We start from the raw sequence: 26,429 nt of genomic DNA, 5'->3' as shown, positions 1-26,429 counted from the left end.
GTCTCTGCCGGGTTTTGGTATCAGGATGATGTTTGTCTCGTAAAATGATTTGGGAAGGATTCCCTCTTTTTTGGATTGTCTGGAATAGTTTCAGAAGGAATGGTATCAGCTCCTCTTTGTATGTCTGGTAGAATTCAGCTGTGAACCCATCTGGACCTGGGCTTTTTTTTGGGTGGTAGGCTCTTTATTGCTGCCTCGACTTCAGACCATGTTATTGGTCTATTCAGGGTTTCGGCTTCTTCCAGGTTTAGGCTTGGGAGGATGCAGGTGTCCAGGAATTTATCCATTTCTTCCAGGTTTACTAGTTTATGTGCATAGAGTTGTTTGTAATAATCTCTGATGATGGTTTGGATTTCTGCGGAATCTGTGGTGATATCCCCTTTATCGTTTTTTATTGCATCAATCTGGTTATTCTCTCTTTTCTTTTTTATTAATCTGGCTAGTGGTCTGTCTATTTTGTTGATCTTTTCAAAAAACCAGCTCCTGGATTTATTGATTTTTTGAAGAGTTTTTTGTGTCTCTATTTCCTTCAGTTCTGCTCTGATCTTAGTTATTTCCTGTCTTCTGCTAGGTTTTGAGTTTTTTTGATCTTGCTCCTCTAGCTCTTTCAATTTGGATGATAGGGTGTCATTTTTCGATCTCTCCTTTCTTCTCATGTGGGCACTCATTGCTATATATTTTCCTCTAGAGACTGCTTTAAATGTGTCCCAGAGATTCTGGTATGTTGTGTCTTCATTCTCATTGGTTTCGAAGAACATCTTTATTTCTGCCTTCATTTCATTGTTTATCCAGTCAACATTCAAGAGCAAGTTGTTCAGTTTCCATGAAGCTGTGCGGTTCTGAGTTAGTTTCTGCATTCTGAGTTCTAACTTGATTGCACTGTGGTCTGAGAGACTGTTTGTTATGATTTCTGTTCTTTTGCATTTGCTGAGGAGTGATTTATTGCCAATTATGTGGTCAATTTTAGAGTAGGTGTGATGTGGTGCTGAGAAGAAGGTATATTCTGTGGATTTGGGGTGGAGAGTTCTGTAAATGTCTATTAGGTTTGCTTGTTCCAGGTCTGAGTTCAGGTCCTGGATATCCTTGTTGATTTTCTGTCTGGTTATCTGTCTAATATTGACAATGGGGTGTTAAAGTCTCCCACTATTATTGTGTGGGAGTCTAAGTCTCTTTGTAAGTCATTAAGAACTTGCCTTATGTATCTGGGTGCTCCTGTATTGGGTGCATATATATTTAGGATCATTAGCTCTTCTTGTTGCAGTGATCCTTTTACCATTATGTAATGTCCTTCTTTGTCTCTTTTGATCTTTGTTGCTTTAAAGTCTATTTTATCAGAGATGAGAATTGCAACTCCTGCTTTTTTTTGCTCTCCATTTGCTTGGTAGATCTTCCTCCATCCCTTCATTTTGAGCCTTTGTGTATCCTTGCATGTAAGATGGGTTTCCTGGATACAGCACACTGATGGGTTTTGGCGTTTTACCCAGTTTGCCAGTCTGTGTCTTTTGATTGGGGCATTTAGTCCGTTGACATTTAGGGATAGTATTGTTATGTGTGAATTTGATGCTGTCATTTTGATGCTATCTGGCTGTTTTGTTGGTTAGTTGATGCAGCTTCTTGATTGTGTTGATGCTCTTTTACCATTTGGTGTGTTTTTGGAGTGGCTGGTACTGGTTGTTCCTTTATATGTGTAGAGCCTCTTTCAGGAGTTCTTGTAGAGCAGGTTTGGTGGTGATGAAATCTCTGAGTGCTTGCTTGTTCACAAAGGATTTTATTTTTCCTTCACTTATGAAGCTTAGTTTGGCTGGATAGGAGATTCTGGGTTGAAAGTTCTTTTCTTTAAGGATGTTGAATATTGGCCGCCAATCTCTTCTGGCTTGTAGGGTTTCTGCTGAGAGGTCTGCTGTGAGTCTAATGGGCTTCCCTTTGTGGGTAACCCGACCTTTCTCTCTGGCTGCCCTTAGCATTTTCTCTTTCATTTCAACCCTGGTGAATCTGACGATTATGTGCCTTGGGGTTGCTCTTCTTGAGGAATATCTTTGTGGTGTTCTCTGTATTTCCTGGATTTGAATATTGGTCTGCCTTGCTAGGTTGGGGAAGTTTTCCTGGATAATATCCTGAAGAGTATTTTCCAGCTTGGATTCATTCTCTTCATCACATTCAGTACACCTATCAGACGTAGATTAGGTCTTTTCACATAGTCCCACATTTCTTGAAGATTTTGTTCATTCCTTTTTGCGCTTTTTTTCCTGTTCTTGCCTTCTGTTTTTATTTCAATGAGTTGATCTTCGACCTCTGATATCCTTTCTTCTGCTTGGTCAATTCGGCTGTTGAAGCTTGTGCATGCTTCACAAAGTTCTCGTGTTGCGTTTTTCAGTTCCATCAATTCACTTATATTCCTCTCTATGCTGTCCATTCTCGTCAGCATTTCGTCCAATCTTTTTTCAAGGTTCCTATTTTCTTTGCGTTGGGTTAGAACATGTTCTTTTAGCTCACTGTAGTTTCTTACTACCCACCTTCTGAAGTCTGATTCTGTCATTTCATCACCCTCCTTCTCCATCCGGTCTGGTTCCCTTGCTGGTGAGGAGTTGTGATCCCTTTTAGGAGGAGAGGTGTTCTGGTTTCGGGAGTTTTCATCCTTTTTTCGCTGGTTTCTTCCCATTTTTGTGGGTTTATCCACCTGTTGTCTGTCTCTGTCCCAGGGAGTTGGAGCTTTATGAGTTTCCATTGCACTACTGCCTTTTTTGATTTTTCTTTCAGGTCTGACCCCCCAGCTAGCAGCATGCCTAGCCACTGCCTGCCCGCAGGGGCTTTGCTGAGCTGCTGTGGGCTCCGCCCAGCTGCCCTGAGCTCTTCCCTGCAGTCCTGTTTATGTGGGCATAGTTAGAACTGTCTAAGCAAAGGTGGCCCCGCCTCTGTCATGGCGGACTCTCTCTGTTGTGGCAGGTTGCCTCGGCAATGGCCGGTTGCCTTGGCAACGGCAGCCTGCCTCCATAGCGGTGGAGAGTCTCAGTAATGGCAGAAGCTCCTCCCCCGCCGAGCTGGACCGTCCAGGTTCAGCTGTGCTTGGTTTGAAGGGCTCAACCCAGAGGGTTTCCAATTACTGTTTTTGTTTTCGTTGTTGTTGGGGGTGGAGGGGTGGGACCAACCGAGCCTGATCACCTGGCTCCCTGACTCAGAGTCTTTTCTTTTAAGTTGAACGAGCCCGCGTTCCAGTCACTTGTTGAAAAGGCGCCGGGATCTGTGCTGCAACTCACTGAGTCGGCTCGAACTGCGGTGCCGGCTCGGCTCCTGGCGGATTTTTTGCCTAGGAATCTCCTGGCCTGGCTCGCTATTTCAGATGAATGGGCAACTCTGCCATCTCAGGGCTCTGATCGCCAGCTAAGAGGGCTCCGAGACCAGTGGCTTTTGTACGGAGAACCGCAGCAACAGGGAGTGGTCACAGCAGCCGCGCGGGCGGAATCAGCCCCACGGGGGCCAAAACAGCTGCACCGGCTGGGACTGCGACGCTGGCGACCCCTCTGCCTCGGTATCTCCTGGTCTGTGGGCAACAAGAGTTCATCTGGAAATGCGGCGTCCACTCACCCTCTGCACTTTCACTGGGAGCTGAAGTCCTGAGCTGTTCTTAGGTGGCCATCTTCCCAGCATTATATTTGTCTTTTTTTTTTTAATGCTAGAGACATTCAAATTATTCTCTTCTAGTTATTTTGAAATGTCCAATAGGATATTTTAAACTATAATCATACTGATTCATAAACCACTAGGTCTTATTTCTTCTATCAAAGTGTATCTTTGTACCCCTTAATCAACTTCTCTTCTTTACCCACTTCTCTACCTTTCCCGGTCTCTGGTAACCACCAATATACTATCTTTATGAAATTAACTATTTTAGCTCCCACATATAAGTAAGAACATGTGATATTTGTCTTTCTGTACTTGGCTCATTTCACTTAACATAGACTTCAGTTCTATTCATGTTGCTATAAATAACAGGATTTTGTTTTTTATGAATGGATGATATTCTATTGTATATATATACTACGTTTTCTTTATTCACATATTGATAGGTACTTAAAGTAATCACGTATTTTGGTTATCCTAAATAGTACAGCAATAAACCTGTAGTACAGACATCTTTTTGATATATTAATATTAATATTGTTTCTTTTGGATATAAACCCAGTAGTGGAATTGCTGGATAACATGGTAGTTCTATTTTTAGTTTTTTGAGGAGACTTTATAGTGGCTGTAAATAATACACATTCTCACCAACAATGTATGAAGGTTCCCCTTTGTCCACATCCTTGCCAGCATCCGTTATTGCCTGTCTTTTTGGTAAAAGCCACTTTAATTGGGGTATGATAATATCTCCTTGTAGTTTTGATTTGCATTTCTCTGATGATTAGTGATATTGAGCACTTTTTATTTACCTGTTGGCCATTTGTATGTGTTGTTTTGAGAAATGTCTGTTCAGATTTTGTCCATTTTACATTGGATTTTTTGAAGTTTTTTGCTATTGAGTTGTTTGAGCTTTTTGTATATTCTGGTTATTAATCACTTGTCAGATGGATGGTTTGCAAATATTTTCTTCCATTCTGTGGGTTGTCTCTTCACTTTGTTGATTGTTTTCTTTGCTGTGCAAAAGTGTTTTAGTTTGAGATAATCCTATTTATCCGCTTTTGCTTCAGTTGCCTATGCTTTTGAGGTCTTACATAGAAAGTCTTTGCCCAGACCAATGTCCTGGAGCATTTCCCTATGTTTCCTTCTTGTAGTTTCATAGGTTAAAGTCTTAGATTTAAGTTTTAAATTAATTTCAATTTGATTTTTGTGTATGGTGAGAGGTAAGGGTCTAGTTTCATTCTTCTGCATATAGTTTTCCAGTTTTCCCAGCACCATTTATTGAAGAGACTATCCTTTCCCCATTGTATGTTCTTCGCAACTTTGTTGATGGCTATAAATGTGTGGATTTATATCTGGGTTCTCTATTCTGTTCCATTGATAACTGTGTCTTTTTATGCCAGTACCATGCTTCTTTGGTTACTGTAGCTTTCTAGTGAATTTTGAACTCAGGTTGCATACCTCCACTTTGTTTTTTTCTCAGGATTGCTTTGGCTATTCAGGATCTTTTGTGGTTCCATATCAATTTCAGAATTTTTTTTCTGTTACTGTAAAAACTGTTATTGGTATTTTGAGAGAGATTGCACTGAATCTGTAGATTGCTTTGGGTAGTATGTCATTTTAACAACATTAATTCTTCCAATTAATGAGCATGGAATATCTTTTTTTGCATTCTGTTTCTTTCATCAGGTATCTATGTATGTGTGTATTTTTTATCAGAGTTTTATAGTTTTTCTTGTATAGATATTATCACTTCTTTGGTTGAATTGAATGCTAGGTATTTTATATCCTTTGGAGCTATTTTGAAGACAATTGCATTTTTGATTTTTTCTGTCAGATTTTTAATCACTACATATGTAAATACCATTGGTTTTATATGTTCATTTTGTATCCTGCAACTTTACTGAATTCATTTATGAGTTTTAATATTTTTTTGGTGGAGTCTTCAGGTATTTCTAAACATAATATCATGCTATCTGTGAACAAGCCTATTTGACTTTTTCCTTTCCAATATGAATGCCCTTTATTTCTTTATCTTTCCTAAATGCTCCGGCATTATGTTGAATAAAAGTGGTGAAAGTGGGTATGATTGTCTTGTTTTGGATCTTATAGAAAAGGCCTTCAATTTTTCCCCATTTAGTACAAAATTAAATGTTGGTATGTCATGTATGGCCTTTGTTATTTTGAGGTATGTTTCTTTTATAACCAGTTTGATGAAGGTTTATCAGAAAGGGATGCTGAATTATATTGAATGCTTTTTTGGCATTTATTGAAATCATATGGTTTTTGTTCTTGGTGCTATTAATGTGATGTATCAAATTTATTGATATGTGTATGGTGAACTGTCCTCACATTTATTGATTTCTGTATGGTGAATTTTACTTGCTCGTGATATATGATCTTTTTAATGTGTTGTTGAATTCTGTTTGCTAGTATTTTGTTGAGGAGTTTTGCATCTATGTTCATCAGTAATATTGGTCTGTAGTTTTCTTTTTTTGTGTATCTCTGGTTGGTTTTTGTATCAGAGTAATGTTGGCTTTGTAGAATGAGTTTGCAACAATTCCTTTCTTTTCACTTTTTTTTTGAAGTTTGAAGAGAATTGATATTAATTATTTAAATGTTTGGTAGAATTCAGCAGTGAAGCCATCAGGTTCTCGACATTTCTTCGATAAAAGACTTTTTGTTACAGCTTCAGTCTCCTTATTCACTACTGCTTTGTTGAGGTTGTTTATTTCTTCGTGGTTCAATCTTGGCAGGCTATATGTTTCCAGGAATTTATTTATTTTCTCTAGATTTCCCCGTTTGTTGGCATTTAGTTATTCATTACACTTTCCCACGATTCTTTGTTTTTCTGAGGTCTCAGTCGTTATGTTTGCATTTTTTGTTTTTGTTTTTGATTTTGTTTATTTGGATCTTCTCTCTGTTTTTCTTAGTCTAGCTAAAGGTTTGTTGGTTTTATCTTTTTGAAAAACCAACTTTTCATTTTGTTGATCATCTGTATTTTTTTTTAGTCTCAATTTTATTTATTTCTTCTCTAATCTTCATTATTTCTTTCCTGCTACTAATTTTGGGTTTGGTTTGACCTTACCTTTCTAATTCTTTAAGGTACATTTGTGGGTTATTTTAAGTATTTCTGCTTTTTTGATATAAGCATTTATTGCTATAAAATTCCTTGTTAGTACTTACTGCCTCTGCTATATCCAATAGATTTTGTTATGCTGTATTTCAATTTTCATTTGTTTCAAAACAATTTTTAAATTTCTTTCTTAATATCTTCATTAATCCACTGATATTCAGGTGCATGCTGTTTAATTTATAAGTGTCTGTGTGGTTTCCAAAGTTCCTCTTGTTATTAATTTCTAGTTTTAGTCCACTGTGGTCGAAGATACTTGCTATAACTTCTACTTTTTTGAATTTAATCAGATGTATCTTGTGGCTCGATAGGGTTAAGGAATATTTTATATGCTGATGAAAAGAATTTGCATTCTGCAACAGTTGGGTGAAATGTTCTGTAAATGTCAAGTCTATTAGGTCTAGTGTGTAGTTTAACTCTGCTGTTTCTTTGTTGATTTTTTGACTGAATGATCTGTCGATTACAGAGAATGGTGTGTTAAAGTCTCTGTCTATTATTACTTGGCAGCCTCTCTTTTCCTTCAGATCTATTAGTGTTTGCTCTATTTATTTGGGAGCTCCAATCTTGAGTGCAGAGATATTTATAATTGTTATATCCTTTTGCTGAATTGAGTCCTTTATCATTATAGAGTGACCCTCTTTGTCTTCTTTTACAGCCATTGATTTGTAGTCTGTTTTATCTAAATAGAGCTGCTCTTGATCTTTTTTGATCTCCAGCTGTATGGAATGTCTTTTCCCATCTCTTCACTCTCAGTCTATGTGTGTCTTTATAGGTGAAGTGGGTTTCTTGTTGGCTGCATATAGTTGAATCTTGTTTCTTTAGTAAGCCACTCTCTGCCTTTTAACTGGAAAATCAAGACCATTTACATTCAGTGTTATTATTGATAAGTAAGGACTTAACTACTGCCATCTTGTTGCTTGTTTTCTGGTTTTGTAACTTTTCTCTTCCTTTCTTCTTTTCTTACCATCTTCCTTTGTTGAAAAGTGATTTTCTCTAGTGGAATGTCTTAATTCATTACTTTTTATTTTAAAAATCTATTATGGATTTTTGCAATGTGGTTACAAGGATGCTGCCAAAAACTCTTACACATATAACAAATTATTTTAAAGAGATGATAATTTATCTTACATCACAAAGAATAGAAGCAAAGAAAAAATGGAAAAAAATTTTACATTTTAACTCCATTCCCCCATATTTTACCTGTTAGTTGTCTCAATTTACATATTTTCATATTATCTGTCTCATAACAGGTCGCTATAGCTGTTATTGTTATTGATAGATTTGTCTTTTGGGTTTCATGTTAGAATTATAAATGGATTGTGTACCACAATTACAATATTAGAGTATTTTAATACTTGTTGCTTGTTGCTTTTTACTGTATCTAGTTTTATCCAGGGGTTTCATACCTTCAAATGTTTTCTTTTTGCACATTAGTGTTTTTTTTTTTTTTTCTTTCCAAGAGAAGAACTCCCTTTAACATTCCTTGTAAGACAGATCTGGTCGTGGGGAATTCCTTCAGCTCCTTGTCTGGGAAACACTTCATCTCTTCTTCATAGTTGAAGGATAATTTTGCTGACTGCAGTATCTTGCTTTTTTTTTTTTTTCAGTTTGAAAGTGTCATTTTACTTCCTCTTGGCCTGTATGGTTTCTGGTAGGAAGTCCATTTCCAGATGAATTAGAGCTCCTTTATATGTTATTTGCTTCTTTTCTCTTCCTGATTTTAGAGTTCTATCTTTTTCTTGACTTTTGAGAATTTATTATCTGCTTTGGGGAGAGTCTTATTTGGGTTGATTTTGTTTGGTGTTCTCTGATTTTCCTACATCTGGATATTTACATCTTTCTCAAGTTTTGGGAAATTTTCTGTTATTATTTCTTTGAATAAGCTTTCTACTCCTTGCTATTGCTTAACTCCCTCTTGAACATGGATAAGTCTTAGATTTTGAAGTAATTTTTTTCTGTATCTTAATTTCTTTTTATTCTTTTTTCTTTCTGATTATTTTCAAATAGCCTGCCTTCAAGCTCACTAATTCTTTCCTTTGCTAAACCCATTCTGCTGTTGAGAATTTTTAGTAACTTTTTCAGTTCAACAAATGTATTTCTCAGTTCCAAGCTTTCTTTTTAATGTTTTAAATTATTTCAATCTCTTTGTTAAATTTCTCTGATATATTTCTGAATTGCTCTTCTGTGTTATCTTGGAGATCACTGAGTTTCCTTAAAATTACTATTTTGAATTATTGGCCAGAGAGGTCACATAGTGCTGTCTCATTAAGGTCAGTTACTAGTTCCCTGCTTTGTCCATTTGGAGAGATCATGGCTCACTGTTTGCTGTTGCTTCTTGCGGATGCACATCTATGTCTTTGCACTGAGGATTTGCTATTTATTTCAACCTTCTCTGTCTGACTTGTTTTGGTTTTTATTGCATATATTTGCTTAGAGATTATTTGGCTCTAGTGATGCCTTAACCACCAAGTTTGGTCCTCAGAAAATCAAAAACAAATATACGGCACTGAGGTTATCATTAGCAATATCCCACAACTCCAGAACTCAAATATGAGGATGAGACACTAGTAACCCATCAATCACAGCCTGTCCTTAATGGGAGAGGTCCCAAAGGATATATCCTGGAGGTGTGGGAAGCCTGGCTAGGGGTTTGTGCCCAGAACTCCTGCTGAATATACCTCCTGCAGTGTGGTGCTGTTGAATAGCCATTTGGATTTAGTGTCTTCTTTGGCTGAGTTACAGAGCAAATGTCCCACCTATCCACTTTGTCTCTGTCTGTTCTCAGGGATATTTCTCTCTTCCAGCACTTGTGATACTTCCCATAGGTTAAGGCAGAGACAGGTATTTTGTTAGGGAATCCAAGGTGGTGGGAAAGCTGGTTGTCTACCTTGATCTCATTTTTTTTCAGAGTAGAAACTGTGAGTTGTGGGGAAGTTTTTCATGTGTTTGGTGTCAGGCAGAATGGGGGAGAGGGTGTCACAGATGTGGAAGTCTGATTCTGTTACAGTCTGTTTAGGGGTTTTTTCATTTTCTTTTTTTCACTTCTCTGAAGCCCAAGGAACCGTCTCATCCTCATATTTGAGTTCTGGAGTTCTGGGATATTGCTAATGATAACCTTGGTGCTGTGTATTTGTTTTTTATTTTCTGAGGGCTTGTGTGTGGGGGGGTGCAGTTAGCTTGCTTCTATGCTGCCATTTTGGAACTGGAAGTCCAATCCTATTTATGTTACACTGTTACGTTCTAAATGTTTGTGTTCCCTCAAAGTTCCCATGTTGAAAACCTAACCCCCAATATAATGGTATGAGGAAATGGGGTTTTGGGGAGGTAATTAAGTCATGAGAGTAGAGCCCTCAGGAATTGGAATAGTGTCCTTATAAGAAGAGATACAAGACAGCTTGCCTCCTCTCTCTCTTTTATTGCCACATAAGGCTAGAATGAGAATTTGGCAGACTGCAACCTGCAAGAGGGCTGTCATCAGAACTTGACCATGCTGGCACTTTCATCTTGGACTTCCAGCTTCCAGAACCGTAAAAAATAAATTTCTATTGTTTACAAGCCATCTAGTTTATAATGCTTTGTTATATTAAACTGAACAAGAGATGCACACATATGAAATTTTTTTTACTGGATTTGTGCATTTGCAGGTCCTTTACCTCCATTCTTCCTTGGCTATGTCCACATAATGCAGAATGACTCATCTATTTGACAAGTGATGGAGTAGGAGAAAGGAATCTGCCAGGCTGATATGAGACAGCACATGAAAAAATATCTAGCAGTTATTGGCCATTGGTAGTTGCTCAAAGAGTTTAATCATGAATTCCAATTCTATGTTTACATATCAAATTAAAGACTTTTAATTTTTTTTTAAATTAAATTGTATAAAATGGTGATGATAGTTCTATTTGTTTCCTAGGAAAGCTGTAAGAAATTAGCACAAACTGGATAGCTTAAGGCTAGCAATTTATTCTCTCACAGTTCTGAAAGCTAGACATATGAAACCAAGGTGCTGGCAAGTTTGGTCCTTTATAGGCTCTGAAGGAGAATCTGCTCTATGCTCCCTCCTACCCGCTCTGCTGGTTTCTGGTAATCCTTGGTGTTCCCTGGCTAACACACATATCACTCCAATCTCTGCCTCTGTCTTCACATATATTCTCTTTTCTGTGTGCCTCTGCGTTTCTTAAAATCTGCTTCTCCTTATCAGGACACAGTCATTGGGCCTACCCTAATCCAACATGACCTTAATTTAGCTTGATCACATCTGAAAAACACCTATTTCAAAATGAGGTCACATTCACAGGTGTGTGGGGGGGCGCTGGTGTAGGGCTTGAACATATCTTTACAGGGGACACAATTCAAGCAAACTACAATTGCATACTGATGAGGTTTGACTCTGGGTGACTCTGGAAATTCCTTACCTCCTTTGATTGCTGCATTCCCACTGCATCTGGCTGCTATGAATCTTTAAAATCCATATTTAAATATATGTTTGTCCACTTAGGTCACATGATTGAATTAAAAATCTTTTTCTAACGGTTACCCTCCCCTTTAAAATCAAACTATCACCTTGATTGCATGTGCGGAGAAACATAAGCAGAGAGACTGGTAAGAAGAAGATCCACAAGGATACTCTTCAAGGCTGCTCACATGTTGACAAGGAGAATGAAGTACTTCACAAGTTAATTCAACTCATTCTTCTTAAGTTTTAACAACTTACCAGAGCACATCGTCAGGGGATGTCAAATCAAAAGCACAACTCTCGACACCGTCTTTAAATTTGATGACCTTCGAGTAGACCCAGACAGGCAATGCCAGGATAAAGGAAGCTGCCCAAAGGCCCAAATTGATGCAGATGGTCTTGTACCTTGTTCTCCAACTTGTCAGTCGAAAGGGTTGGACGAGGGCAAAGTACCTGCAAAGCCATTTAGAAAGAGTTTTAGAACAATCAATAAAAGCACTGAGCTCCAAGGATGAAAGGTTCACAATGAGAGTAAATTATTAGCATTATTGTGAAGCACACCTCTATCAGAGCAAAAGAAAGTTTTATTTTTTAAGAGCTTCCTAGTATCTGTAGAGAAAACAATTCTTGACCCTCCAAGTCTGAATAAACCACTCACTGAAATAGCTGTTCTTTCTATGAACACACTGATAATCGTAAAATTCTGCAGTGCAAACTCTTTCCTTACAAAGGGGCTTTTCCTGTAAATGAGACTCTGGACAACTTTGTCTCTGAACAGGGATTTCCTCCAGGAGGAAATGACACTTTTCCCAGCAGGATTTATTGACACAGAGGCAGGAAGAAGGCGAATGTGTGGGGCTAAGAGAATCCCTTGGCAGAAGGGGGTTCAGGCACACAGAACAAACATTTTGCCCAGATGGTTTTACACTAAAGTCGCCAGGCCCATGGGGTTTCAGCTCACAGAAGTCACAGTGAGGATGAACAAGTGTGACTAGTATACACAATGCAAATTCCTTAAGGAACTTAGGCTAGAAGCCAGAGGGAAGAAATGGGCTCATTTCATGGGGAAGCATTTTTCTTTATGTTTTCTCTTTTCATTTTAGAGCCAGGGAAAAAAAGGGGTAATCATTAATCAAATTTGAAATTCTGACATATCAAATACATTTGGTCCTCCAGCAAATCCAAGATTTTTTTCAGAGCAAAATGAAAGCTGAAGAATGAAAAACAGAGCTCAGATTCAGAAGGAAGGCTATTTGAAAAAGCACAGCTTTGCTGGGGTTTGGGGGTGGTGGAGGATAGTATTAGCAGAAATTCAACAAAGGCAAAAATGGTTTCTATGGTCAATTAATTTTCTCCAAGTTTTTGTAAAGCTATTTAATGAAGACTCATAAAAATGAAAAATTTCTTGTCCTCTTGTTCTTTCAATTTTGCACCAGAAGCAGGTTATTTTGCATTCAGTTAAGGGACCTTTGACATGCAGAGAATGGTTTCTGGTCAGGGCTCCACAGCTACCCATCCTTTGCACATTGCACAAGCATTCCCCATGGCTAAGGAGAGAAGAGCCTCTTTTCTCCCTGCTGGGGAAGTGGATGATGTAGTGACTGCATAGCAGCCCAGTCATCATTTTTACTGGAATTATAGGATGATGAAGTCATGGCATCAAGCAATTAAGGAATCTTCTCTGATAGCATCCCTCCCCAGCTGAAAATCTTTCAGTGGTTTTCCATCGATTTTCAGAATTCCTCCCATGATCCACAGGTCTTTTTTTTTCACCTTGTCCTGCCTGCTGCTCAAGCTGGAGCTTGTGCTAATCTCTCCCTTGACTTCCTCAACGCTCTTCCCATTTCAAGGTCAGGCACATGCTGTTCTACCTGCCTGGCAGGATCTGCCTCTGCTTCTTCACGCTCTTCCTTCAAGTTCTTATTTAACTGTCTCCCTCTTAGAGAAGCCTTCTCTGACTACCCATTCTATAGTAGAGAACATAACTATAAAAGATTATAGGTAGACTCTGCTTTTCCCTCCTAGTGTGTTATCACTATGTGGAAATATACATTTGCTTGTGGGACTCCTCACTTAATGTCTGTCTATACCACTAGAATGAAAGCCCCATGAGGGCAGAAGCCTTGATTATTAGTTTAAGGCCACTGTATCCCCTGCATCCAATAATCTCTGGCATATGGTTCATGCTCAATAAATGCTTTTTGAATACATTAATGAATAAATTGCAAATTTTGGCTCCTACTTACTGACTCGATGTTTTAGAGAATTTATTTATAAAAGTAGCCACTAATGAAAGTCTAGATAGCTTTCATTTGAAGGCAAACATTTTGGATGTTTATATATTGTTTTTGTATGGCTATAGAGGTAGGAGTCCACTACTAAATATTCTACACACTTGCAGTTATTACTAATTAGGGAAAGAAAAATGAGTTATTGGAAACACTTGAAATGTATGATCCATTAAATTGGCAATTAAAATGATTTAAATATGTAAACACTAAGGCATATTGATGGCACTGACATTTAGTTATGCTCATACAAAGCAAGCCTCATTTCTCTTTTACAAAATTGCAGATTTTGTTAAACTTTTATGCATTTAGTAGAGTTAGAATTACAAGAAATATGAGGAAGGAAATCGTTCCACTTTATAACCTCTTCATTTGTTTCTTACCACCTGATCTTCCAGAGTGAAGGCCAGGGGAAGAAAAGGGCAGAATGTCTTAAATGGGAAATGAAATTTTAGCATACTATGTCCATTGGATTAAAACAAAACAAAACAAAACAAAAGGCTAGGTGTAAGATACACATGCACGCATGTGTGCACACATACACAAAGAAAAACCTGTCAGTATTAGGAAATACACACAGTTGGTTGCTCCAAGACAGAAAATGCCCATTTACTTCATTTATAGTAAGAAATTTATAGGAGTATACATCTTCCTTCCCCTCCCCCCCCCAAAAAAAGGCCAATATTCTCTTGCATCCAAGGCACAGGGTATAAAGAAGCTCATATTATCCCCAAGATGGGATTACTATTGGTATGGCCTGTACTTTAAATTGCTTTTCTACAGTGAACCTGGTCTGTTCAAGGCCTTTTTCCTGGTATTGGAACCCTGACAAGCTTCTGGGGCTTTTCTCACAACACAGTCACATTGGCTGGCATCAGCTGAGCTAACTAGACCTATGCCATATATTGATTTAAAAATGTGTTAATTATAAGTTGAGAAGCACATTCTATATTTTGAAAATTCTCTTGCAGAAAAACAAAAGGATTTTTAAAACTTACCATGATTATTCATTTTTTTTTTTTTAGAGTGAATGATTTATATGAACCTTGCCATTTTTTTCTTTTTTTGTTCATCTAAAGAATGGCTCATCACTTCCCCACCGAAAGTCCCATTTGGAAGAGTGAAAGAAGCAGGGTTAAAGAAGATTTTCGGATGAACCCAGGGAAATTTAACATATCCTTCAAGACATTCATTCATTCACTCATTCATCAATATTTTTTGAGCACCTGAGTGCCAGGCACTGTTACACACACACATTTAGGATACATTGGTGGACAAAGACCCTGCCTTTGTGGAATTTACATTTGAAGTGCAGGGTAACTAGACAATAAATCACACACTCACAGGCACACACACACACACAAAGTGATTTATGTAATATATTTGAATCCAAGGAGAAAGAGTAGATCAGAGCAAGGAGGATTAAATATGTTGGGTTAAGGTTGGGTTGGGAAGGAAGGCAGATGGAGATTTTACGTGGGTTGCTCTGGAAGACAGAGTATCACTGTTGGAAATACTATGGTTGTCTTTAGGCCCTGTTTCTGTTTGAGGTGAGCTTCTAGGACCTGGTGTGGACATTCTGCATCTGGATAATGCAGGTCTTATCCTACATTGCAAGTTTTCTGGACAGGCCAGACAGTGAGGCAGTTACAACTACCTGCCATTTCTACAGTCAGATGGCTTGGATCTGAACTGAGCTCTCCCACTCACTGACTCCATAAGTACTAACCACCATCATCATCTCCTAAAACAACATTAGCTTGCATGAGTGGTGAAAAGGGCTATGGCACATTCCAGGACATAGTGGAATATATTTCTAATGATATAAAATGACAGCATTTGTATTAACCAATCACAATAATGTTTGTAAAAGATGGTCTTCCTGGCACTGGGAAATTGCTTCATGGTCGTATATGAACCTCTACTCTACTGATTCCTTAGAGCTATGAAGCAATAACAAGTATATGAGACAGTAAATGTATCAGAAATAGCCCTGGACAGGGACTAAGGAAACCTACTTTAATTCTTGGCCCTGCCACTAATTCTCTGTGTCCTTCTAGCAAATCTCCTCACCTCTCTGGGCCTCAGTTTTCTTACTGTAAAAATGATGGGGGAAATTCATTCTGGTTTCTAATATTTCATGGTTTTGTGGTTTTCTCTTTACAGTGAATTGCAAATAAAGCAGAGTAAAAAAGAATGATTAGAAAAAAGAAGATTGTTGTGTTTTATTTTCCATTAAAAATAGACCTCTATGAAAATTAAATAAAATATTCTTAAGTAATCAGTCCTGCAATGAAACAAACGAAGAAGAACTGTGCTGTTATAAATCAAATCTGATGTTGCTTAAATTGGAATGAGCTTGGGGAAGCACAGGCACCTTTGAATTATATTAAGATATTTCAAAGTCCTTCACTTACCTGTCCACACTCATTACAGTCATGATGGCACTACAGGCAAATTGGTTGCAAGTATCTAGGGATGTGATGATGGTGCAGAGAGGACCCCCAAACACCCACTCTCCCCCTCGGACCCACTGGTGAATAAGAAAGGGCATTCCAACGATGTGGACCAAATCAGCCACAGCCAGGTTGCAAATATAGATGTCAGGGACTGTTTTTTTCCTGGATCTGAAAGAGATGGAGGAAACTGAGGATTGACAATGAATGTATGCAGACTCTTCAATATATGCTAACTGATACAAATTTTTCATTGCCATAATGCATTTTAAATATTAAAGGAAAACCTACACAAACGCATAGAGGAAATGCCTAGACTTGTGTATATTTAAGCATTTTGAACTATTTATTTGGTAACTTACCATGGTGGTTTAAAAATATGTCCACAAGTCAGGTTCAGTGGCTCGTGCCTGTAATCCCAGCACTTTGGGAGGCTGAGGTGAGTGGATCATCTGAGGTCAGGCATTGGAGACCAGCCTGGCCAACATAGTGAAACCCCATCTCTACTAAAAATACAAAAAATTAGCTGGGTATGGTGGCAGGCACCTGTAATCCCAGCTATTAGGGAGGCCAAAGCAAGAGAATTCGCTTGAACTCAAGAGGCAGAGGTTGCAGTGATCACACCATTGCACTCCAGCCTGGTCAACAAGAGCAAAACGCCATCTCGGAAAAAAAAAAAAAAGTCCACAAATTCTTTGATATTCCTTTCAGTAGTTGGAGCCTAATTCCCACTCTTTGACTGCTGATCTTATTAATTTGCTCCTAACAATGAGAATATGGCAGAAGTGACAGTGTGTGACTTTGAAATTAGGTCACAAAGTTACTGTGGGGGTTTCTCTTTGCTCTCTGTTGGATTGCTCTCCCTGGTGGAAGCCTGATGCTATCTTGTGAGGATACTCAAGTATGGAGAGGTCCATGTGGAGAGAAACTGAAGCTGCAGTCAACAACAAGTCAGCACCAGCTTGCCAGGTATGGGAGTGAGCTACCTTGGAGGTAGATCCTCCAGCTGCAGCCAAGCCTTCAGATGACTGTAACCCTGGAAGACAGCTTGACGGCAACTTTCTGACAGATCATGAGAGAACCAACTAGCTAAGCTGCTCCTGTATCCCTGACCATTGGAAACATGTGAGACAGTAAATGTTTATTGTTTCAGACCACTATGTTTGGGGTAATTTTTTTTTGAGACGTTTGGGGTAATTTTTTATGCAGCGACAAGTTATACCAACTTTAAATATACTCAGGCAAAAATTCAGTCTTTACTCACTCCTAGTATTTAAAACAGCTGAAGAGTGAAAATAAATGATTTCTGTTGCCTAATGCATTTTCTTCCTGTTGCAGCTGAGGCCATTGTTAAGATTTCAACAATGACTTAGAAATATTCCAGTAAAATCTAATGACTAGCAAATACTGTTAATAAAGACCCTCAGATCCAGACAGGGAGGAGAGTCATCTGAAAAGAGGGAGCTGATAGACAGCACTGAGAATGATCTCATGTCTCCTGTGGGGAGCAGAAGGTGGGAGAAGTGAATTCAGTGCTATCTAGATGTGGCATTCTCATCACCAGGTGAAATACATTTCTGAGAGCAGAAATTTAAAATTTAATTGGTTCGTATTTTAAGGAGCTGGCACATTCAATAATAAACAGGTATCATCTTTGGGAGATGCTGTTCATTAATTCAACAAACACTTTATTGAGCATCAATTATATGGCAGGCATAATATTGTGCTCTAAAGCTGTAAAGCTAAATTATGTATAAACCTTGTCATCAAGGAGCTTATTGTGTAGACATGCATAAATAAACAATCACATTACAATTTGATAGGTGAAAACTAGAGACAAGTACAAGAAGCACAAAGAAGGGGACCCTCTCCTCTTTCCTGGGAAGTGTCAAGACAGGTTTCTTGGCAGATGTGGGCACATATGAATTTAAAGAGCATATAAGAAACAGTCTTAAGATTATGCCATAGTTGCTAGTTTACTCCTATTTCAGGGCTCGTGCTCTGCTGTTTGGAAGTTATTGTGTATCTTCATTATTCATTGGCTACAACTTCTATAGCCTGTGAATTTCATTTCTCAGCTGTTAGATTCTTATGTGAAACATCAGACGGGGTGAGCCCATCTCTTCTCCAGGCCTTGGCAGCATTCACTGTGTGGAGAAGTTACTGCCATGAAGTCCTTATTCAGCAACCATACCATTCAACAACACATTCTTGTTGCCACTAAAGAAACAGGTTGGTCTCTTGCCCTCAGAAGCTTGGTGGCTCACACCAGAATGACCAAGAGGGAGAAGAGACATGAAGAAAAGATAATGTCAAACAAAAGAGCAGCCAGCTGACTATCCTTGTACTCTCATCCCTTGTCCTCTCCAGGTCATTGAGTATGGGAAATGGAGAAGGGACAGAGAAGAGGGACAGATATCAGCAGTCAGAAAGAGCTCCAAACTAAAAAAAAAAAAAAAAATCATAAATCTTAGTCTATAAATAGATGTTATTTCCATGTGAATTGGGATGTAAACCATAAGCAATTGCTTAGGTCTCAATTGCAGCAATTAGATCCTCCGCTCTTGCTTTTCTCTGGAGGGGTACACATCGTTTACTGATAATGAATTATGGTAATTCTATTGTGGGGACAGTGCAGGCCATTAACTGGCAATTAAAAAGAATGAAATAAAGTGTTTCTAGATGATATTCTGTATAGTACAAAGAGAATTTGAAGTAATTGATAAATGTATCATTTATCTGGACATAAATTGCTAGGGCAATATAAATAACGCATTATATTTATTGTTGTCTTCTTTACTGAAAGCCACAACATCAAAATTAAAAACAACTAAATAGAAATTGTAGAATCTCTAACTACATACATTATATTCCTTTTTAGATCTCATTTATCTTCAGATTTCCTGTTGTCAGACTTCATAAGATTTATGTTTCTTATGATGTATACATTTAAAATAAAATACAAAGACTTATTATAATTTTGGCTAACGTGTGTTCCATATGGTTAATGTGGTCATATCTAATGCTCATTAATTTGAGGAATGATAAAATAAATTATAGTACTCCACACTACCACACTCAATAGGATGTAGCTGTCATAAGTCATAGTTTGAAAGAATATTTAATCACATGGGAAAATACTTACACTATTAAGTTAAAAAAATTAAATAAATTTAGAGTCATGCTATATACATAATCAGTATTCTTTCTTTTTAAGAAATTCTTTTTTTTGCCCCTCCCCCTCAAGAAATTCTTAAATATACATAATCAGTATTCTTTCTTTTTAAAGAAATTTTATATAATTCTTTAAGTATACAAAATTATGTATATAGCATGACTCTAAATTTATTTGTTAAAAATTTTGCAGGAACAATATGTCAGGTGATGACAGTGATCACCTATTTGGTGACTGATGTTTTACTTTATTGTTTGTATTTTCTGACATTTTTTCAAAATTTCTATTAAAACCATGCGAATCTTTTACAATCAGAAATAACAATATATGATATGGATTAAGTAAAACTAACAAAACATAACACTACATATGCGGGCTGCTGTGCTTGTCATTTGCCAGCCTGTCTTTAGGCCCCTTTGCCAACTAGCTTCTGATTAGGTTTGGCCAATCAGAAGCACCAGTGGGAACTGGAGAGTTAGGAGGAAAGGAGAAGCCAGAATATTTCTTTACCCTCTCTGCTGTTGGCATCTTGGGCAGTGGCTGCATCTCTCTCATGGTTCCAGCTTCTCCTGTAGCCCTCACTCCATGGTCCAAGATACCACTGTGGCTCCAGCTCCCATCAGGCAGCCTAGACTCCTGAGGTCTGTAAAATTTCCTTCTCTCTTTCTCCCTCCAGCTTGGGGCAGGGAGAGGAAAGTGGCATTGGGGTGAGGGATGTAGAACTGACTTCCTGCTCTTGTTAATCTCTGGGTTGCCTTACCATCCCGTTTGGCATTTAGTTGAATTAAATTGCTATCACGAGCCAATGCCAATGCATCAACAGTCATTTCCTGAAGCACTGTATTGAGAATTCTGAGTCCTTACACAGATGCTTTACAGGACAGACCTGTGTGATTAGGGATGACTGCTAAGGGTGAGAGTTTACAGCAGAGTTACCTATTTGCCAGCCCTGCTCTAGATACATAGAGTAATATAGTGGAAAGAGAACCTAACTGGGAATTTTATGTTCATTTCTATGGCATCACTCATTGTGCCCTTAGGCAAGCCATTTAACTCCTTTGGATTCCCAAGCCAGCTGAAGATATTGGCCAACTGGACCACAGTACATATGAACAGATGTGGTTGCGTGGTACTCTGGCATCTAAAACATATCTGTGCAGCCAAGGATGGGGGTCAATTCCAACAAGAGTCTGTGTATGGCTGACACTTGGAATGGTAGAGGGCTGGGTAGAGGGAGCTGTTAGTTATTGTTTAATCTGGGTGGGGTAAAAAGGAAGAGACCTCTGTTCTAAAACGTTTCCCATCCTGTCAGCAACTGGAATTTCATCATTAGATAGTACTCCTCTAGGTTAACACATTGTCCATCTTGTAACCTCTGTTTCATGAATTCATAACTTAATGTGAATTAGTTGACTTGACAGGGAGATGAGGGCAGGAAGTGACAAAATGGGAACTCTTTACTTTTGGAGGATAGGGCACCTTTTACAGAGACTCTGCCCACTTCAAGGGAGTCTATCAGTAATAGAAGAAAGATGAGTTCAGAAGGTGGATATGGGGGTCTGACAAAAAAGTGTCAGTCCCTTTATTGAAGTACAGGTGATTCCCAGGGCCTGCTGTGCTTGTGGAGAATAGTTGAGTAATGGGATTGAGTTCAATAACCTGTCTCCTGGGAATGCAAGAACAAAATATTATAATTGACTCAATTTTCTGCATACATCTTCTGAACTGGCTTCCTTTGACCTGCTATAAATTTAATGTACAACAGACTACTGATGATCTGGCCTCATTATTTTACAGTCACCCTCTTAATGCACAAATTGCTTCTTGCTTTTTAAAAAAGGCACATAGAACATCTTATTCTTGAAGCTCCATCTTCCTTAAACATATTTATTTTATATATGCTTCTAGTCTTCATTTGGCAAAGTCAGAAATTAGTTCATTGCTTGCCTTCCAGAATCTTCAATGATTTTACTAACTTTTAGTTCTATTGATGAACACTGGTTTTGCTACAATTATTGCCATAAAAAGGAAAGTCATTAAATGTTGTTTAAATGTTATTTATTTCTCCTTATTTTTATTATAGTCTTAATATTTTATTTAATTCACCTGTCTGTTCAGAAAGTAACAAATAAAAGATCATGGCAAAGCATGATGAAAACATTAATAAAAGTTGCCTTAAAATATTTAGAGAGCAATTTGCAAAAAAGTTGATAAATTCCTAGCCAAATAAATAAATAAAGGTAAGTTGCTTTCAAATGACTTTTGAAAGATTAATAAATTTTTAGAGCAATTTGCAAAGAAAAGTATTAAAGTCTTAGCAAAAAAATTAAAACTTGTTTTAATTAAAAGTTGTTCCCAGTACTTTTTGAAATTAAAATGTTTATTTTAAAAGCTCCATTAGCATCCTTTATCTAATGTATATTCTCACATTATGTATAAAATTATAATATAAAGAAATGATAAATTGTTCACAATAATGCAAACAAATTGGTCAGTATAATGGTTCAGGTGTTTTTTCCCCCACTTTTTGACTATTATTGACTTTATGTTGAAAATCTGTTTTCATAAATTATAGCTCAGAATTAACTTTTAGAAGAGTTCACATTGCACATGTCTTCCTTTTTTCTGACTTTTTCTCCGTATAAGTAGATGGGATTAAGCTGTTATCTACTGGTGTAAATTCAGGAGTCCAAGAAATTTCTCTAGCTCCAAATATCTCTTCAACAGCTGGTCACAAGACCTGGAATCCCACACTGAAGAGTTTTTGCATATAAACACTGCCTGTGAAGATGCAAACATTTCAGAAGGGCTAGCAACTAATAAGGACTTGGTTTTTCAATGGCGGTACCAAGGCTTTTGGGTTTAGGACACCTTATATGTATCTGTAGAAGAGCAGGGCAGAAATACTGAGGGGCATGAGGGAGAGATGGAAGGAGAACTAGGCAGGTCCATCAGGCCAGTGGGGGTGAGCTAGAAACATTCTCAAGTCTCTGGCTACTCAGTCTCTACTCAGCACTATTGCCTCTTTGAGGCTCCCTTAGAATATTTGATTACTTCCATTTTCTTTCTTGGAACATATCTGAGCCATCTTTTTTTTCCCTCAAAGGATTGTTTTTAATGTCTTTCTTGTATTATTTTTCAAATTATTCCATGAGTTTAGATCTCATCTTCTCCACTAGAATATCAGCTTGTTAGATAGACGCTGACAGTTTTTGGTATTTTCATAAACCCTAGAGCAATGAGGGGCAGGCAACAGGTATTTAGTAATATATATTGAGTTGAATTTCTTCCAGTATTCAAAAAGTGTTTAAAATGCTTGATATTCATAAATGTCTTTATAGGACACAATAAGGAATGCCTGAAATTTATTAAGAGTAGAATCCCAATGTATTAAATAAATCTTCAGCTATGGCTGGTGTAAAAAATACCATTGTTCTCTACTTCTAATTGCAGAGATGGCGAAAATGAAAGTTTGAGAGAGGGCTGGCTGATGAGATGCCACCTGGGGAAGTGACAAGTTCTAAGCCTTCTCAGGGATGATGAGCACCATCTGTGTGACCAACCTGAGGGCTCTTCTTGCTCTCAATTAAGCCTGTGAGTATTCTTTTATCTTTATGGCAAATCCAACAACTGTCTTTCTAATTTTGATGACCTCTTTGTTTTCATTAGTTTTGGAGAAAATAGCCTAGAATTCGGAATAAGATTTGAGTTCAATTGCCAGGATTGCTACTCACTAGCTCTTTGATGCTGGACCAGTTATTTACTCATCTGAGCCTCTTTCCCAAAATAGCTATAGTAGTAGTACTGATGTTTGGAGACTAAATGAATTTACAGCTGTTTTTTAAGTGTAATATGCAGCCCAAAAGTTTGTTGCATGTATTAATATGATGCCGAAAACACCTGTTAGGTAACACAGCTTGGGCATCCCTAACTTGAAAATCTAAATCTGAAATCCTCCAAAATCTGAAAGTTTCTGAGGAATAACATGACCCTACAAGTGGGACATTCCACACCTGACCTCATCTGATGGGGTGGCAGTCAAAATGCTGCTGCACAACAGACAGCATCTCCAAGGGAAAAATGGTCCTCCGAGCCCCCTCAGCTGCTGTTATTTCGCAGCCAATGCAGGTATTCCGGTGATGTTACTGGGCTGCCTAGTTACTCCGAACACATTATTTTTTCACTGTATTAGTGTTATTAATGGTCATAGTTTTTACTGCTAAGTACTTTTGTGTGAATAAGTGTAAGAAAGTGATTGTTTATCAGTTGGATGTAAATATGGAGTCAGAAAGGAAAGTGATGCCAAATCACCACAGATATCCACATAGGTAGCTGAGAGAGTGATGCCTTTGCTTTCTAATGGTTCGATGCACAGAAACTTTGTCTCATGCATAAAATTATTTAAAATATTACATAAAATTACTTACAGGCTATGTTTATAAGGTATAAATCAGACATAATGAATTTTATGTTTAGACTTGGTCCCATCTCAAGGATATTTCATTATGCATATACAAACAGTGCAAAATAAAAAAAAAATTGAAATTTGAACCACTTCTTGTCCCAAGAATTTTGGATAAGGGATATTGAACTTGCAGTCTAAAATATCTTTTGTAACATATAAATATGGACAAACATTTTAAAAATGGTGATTTTAAGTATAATCAGAAACCAGGATGAAAAAGTTAACATCCTGTATTTATTAAAACCAGCAAATCTTACACTTGAAAATAATCAGGATAGCAAATACATATCAACTAGTTATAGGGCTTGTGTGCATTAATTCTGAGTCCATTTGGTCAAGTCCCTAGAAAACAAATAATCAGTTCTGATTCTCCAGGTGAAATCTTATGCTCTACTTGAGATGAGGAAATTACCTGAATTAGGTGGGAGATGTGGTACCCAGGCAGTAGGTACTGGGGGGGCAGATGTCTCTTAGTTTGAGTGATATAGGCTGGTCTACATGAAGATGAACAGCCCATGACTCCTGCATCCTCTGGTGATCAGATAGTCTCTCTTTTGCCCAAGTGAGTAAAAGAATCTCGTTTACCTGCCTAAACAGGTCATTTTTTAAGGATAATTCTTATTGCTGGTAAATAAATTGTCGCATTGCAATTTCAAATCCTACCCAGGCCCTAGTCTTAGAGATTCTGAGTTAATGGATCTGGGGTGAAACTGCATATCAGGAGTTTTTAAAGCTCCCCAGGTGCTTCTAATATGCATCTAAGACTGAGAATCATTGCTCTAAAATCTCACTGACCCAGCAGTAAGCATTGGCCTAGGTCTGAGCATGTTGAGATATGCAACTGAGATGTTACCTAACACATGGTGAAAGTACTTGTAGAATCTTCTTTATCCTATCTTAAGCAAATATTTCCAAAATTGCATTTCATTAAGCAAAATACTACAGGGCAAAGGATTTATTTTGGGAGATTTGAATGTAGTTTTCTGAAGTATGGAAGGAAATAAAAAGTAGCCCTTACCTTATTATAGTGAATACAATGAGGATGTTGCCAACCAGCCCTGTTGAACAGATAATCCCAATCATGGAAGGGAGGATGACTGTATCTACAACACTGGCAGTTTGATAAGCAAACTCTTTATTCCAGGATTTGTTTAAAAGTTCAGTAGAGGTGTTCCAATAAGATGAATGAAATGGATTCATTGTTCACGGACTTCCAGGAATTAAAGCTGTGAAGTAATAGGAAGTGATTTATTTAGTGAACATTCTCTCAGTAGAATTTCCTTTACCTAATTCAAATAATATTTACTGGGACCTCTTTTTTTTTTAACCAAGATTCCATGGAACTCAGGATTCCAGAGTGAGTATGATTGGTCCTTGTTCATAACAATCTCACAGATTACCATAAAAGATAAATAAACCGCAAGTTACAGAACAGCATGAGAAGCCCCATGATAGTCTTTGTATCTTACCACATCTTACTGTCCTACATGTTTTGCGCATAGCTGACATTTACTTAGTTTATACAGGTCCTGGTTGTTTATAGATCACATCTATTCTTATTAGTCTGTAGATCTGTTCATATTGGCTAGTACTCCTGTAACACTTAGGTCGTTAAACATATCCTCTCTGTCTGCTATAAAGTGCATGGGGTCTACTGAACTTGGATTGTTTAGAAATGAAATGGGTAAGCCTTCCTGATGTGATTATTGGACTATCTTGAAGTATGAGGAAGAGTGAGCTCAGCAAAATACAGGTGTGGGAAAAGCGCTGTAGCTAGCAGAGGCACCATATGCAAAGTAGTATTCAAGGAGGAATACTGCCAAAAAATAAAAAAGTAAATAAAGCCAAATACAACTGGAAAATTATCTGCTCAATCAACTGTTTTGATAAAAGACATTTTAAAAATGTCATCTAAGTCTGGTTTTTAGCAATGATAAATTAGATTACTCAGATTAATCTTCCCACTGAAAATAAAATATGTTGGACAAAATATGTGTGTGTGTTTGTATTTACATTTATGTGTGTCTGTATATGTACAGCAACTAAATAATATTCAAGATGTGAAAAATCAGTGGGCCTTCCTTGGCTGGGTTTTGAATGAGATCTTGGGAGGTTGTGGAATACTGTAGCACCAATGCTATCTTGATCCAGAAGGCACTTATTGATGACAACATTTGAAGTCTGGCTCCATGTCAGGAAGAAGTCCAGAGAAAAATCAGGGTCCAGGGCCTACTGAGGCTGGGGAATCTCACAGGATATCCCTTCTTCTGAGCTGAAGCCTCAAAAGCTTCATGATTAAGTATATTGTATCTAGTCAGATTAAGGAAGTTCCCTTCTGTCCCTAGTTCATCAAGCATTTTTTTGTCATCAGTGGATTTTTAATTTAATATTAAAAATGTTTTTCCATCAATTGAGAGAGTGATGTGATTTTTTAAAAATGCTCTTTATTTTCATTTGGTTCTTTTTCATGTCTGTCATGTTACTTTGATAACTGCACCTCCCCTGAAGAAAACTTTAGTCATGGAATGCTGAACCATTTCACTTTCAAAACATGAAAGAATGTCCACTATCAGCACTTGTCTTCAATATTGGGCTTCTCTAGTACAGTGGGGGAAGAAAAAAAAGATAGGATGTATGAGACCTGGAGAGAAAGAAAGTCTCAGCGTTATTATTATGATGTAGCTACAAAAGAATTTAGTCAGTTTTCTGGATAAAAAACAAGCAAAAAAATTAATTATATTTCCATATATTTGCTACAAACCATTAGAAAAAGAAAATTTAAAGGGTTAAAATTTTTAACTGTTAAAAATATATATACCTAATGCTAAACCCAACAAAAAT

At 37.6% G+C, this 26,429-nt stretch overlaps 1 protein-coding gene across 1 annotated transcript in view; it reads right to left on the bottom strand.

The window, feature by feature from the left end:
- Positions 1-24,796, bottom strand: part of MCHR2 (melanin concentrating hormone receptor 2) — a 35,260-nt gene extending 10,464 nt beyond the window's left edge. The window contains exons 1-3 of the mRNA XM_003922910.3: positions 24,607-24,796; positions 15,910-16,119; positions 11,463-11,657 (exon numbers count right to left, since the gene is read on the bottom strand). Coding sequence (XP_003922959.1) covers positions 11,463-11,657; positions 15,910-16,119; positions 24,607-24,788 — 587 coding nt within the window. The 5' untranslated portion in view covers positions 24,789-24,796. The remainder of the gene's footprint in view (positions 1-11,462; positions 11,658-15,909; positions 16,120-24,606) is intronic.
- Positions 24,797-26,429: the final 1,633 nt, after the last annotated feature.

The sequence above is a fragment of the Saimiri boliviensis genome, chromosome 4, assembly GCF_048565385.1.
Source record: "Saimiri boliviensis isolate mSaiBol1 chromosome 4, mSaiBol1.pri, whole genome shotgun sequence".
Lineage (NCBI taxonomy): Eukaryota > Metazoa > Chordata > Mammalia > Primates > Cebidae > Saimiri > Saimiri boliviensis.
The sequence above is the reverse complement of the archived record's forward strand: the minus strand, read 5'-3'. Positions and strand labels throughout refer to the sequence as shown.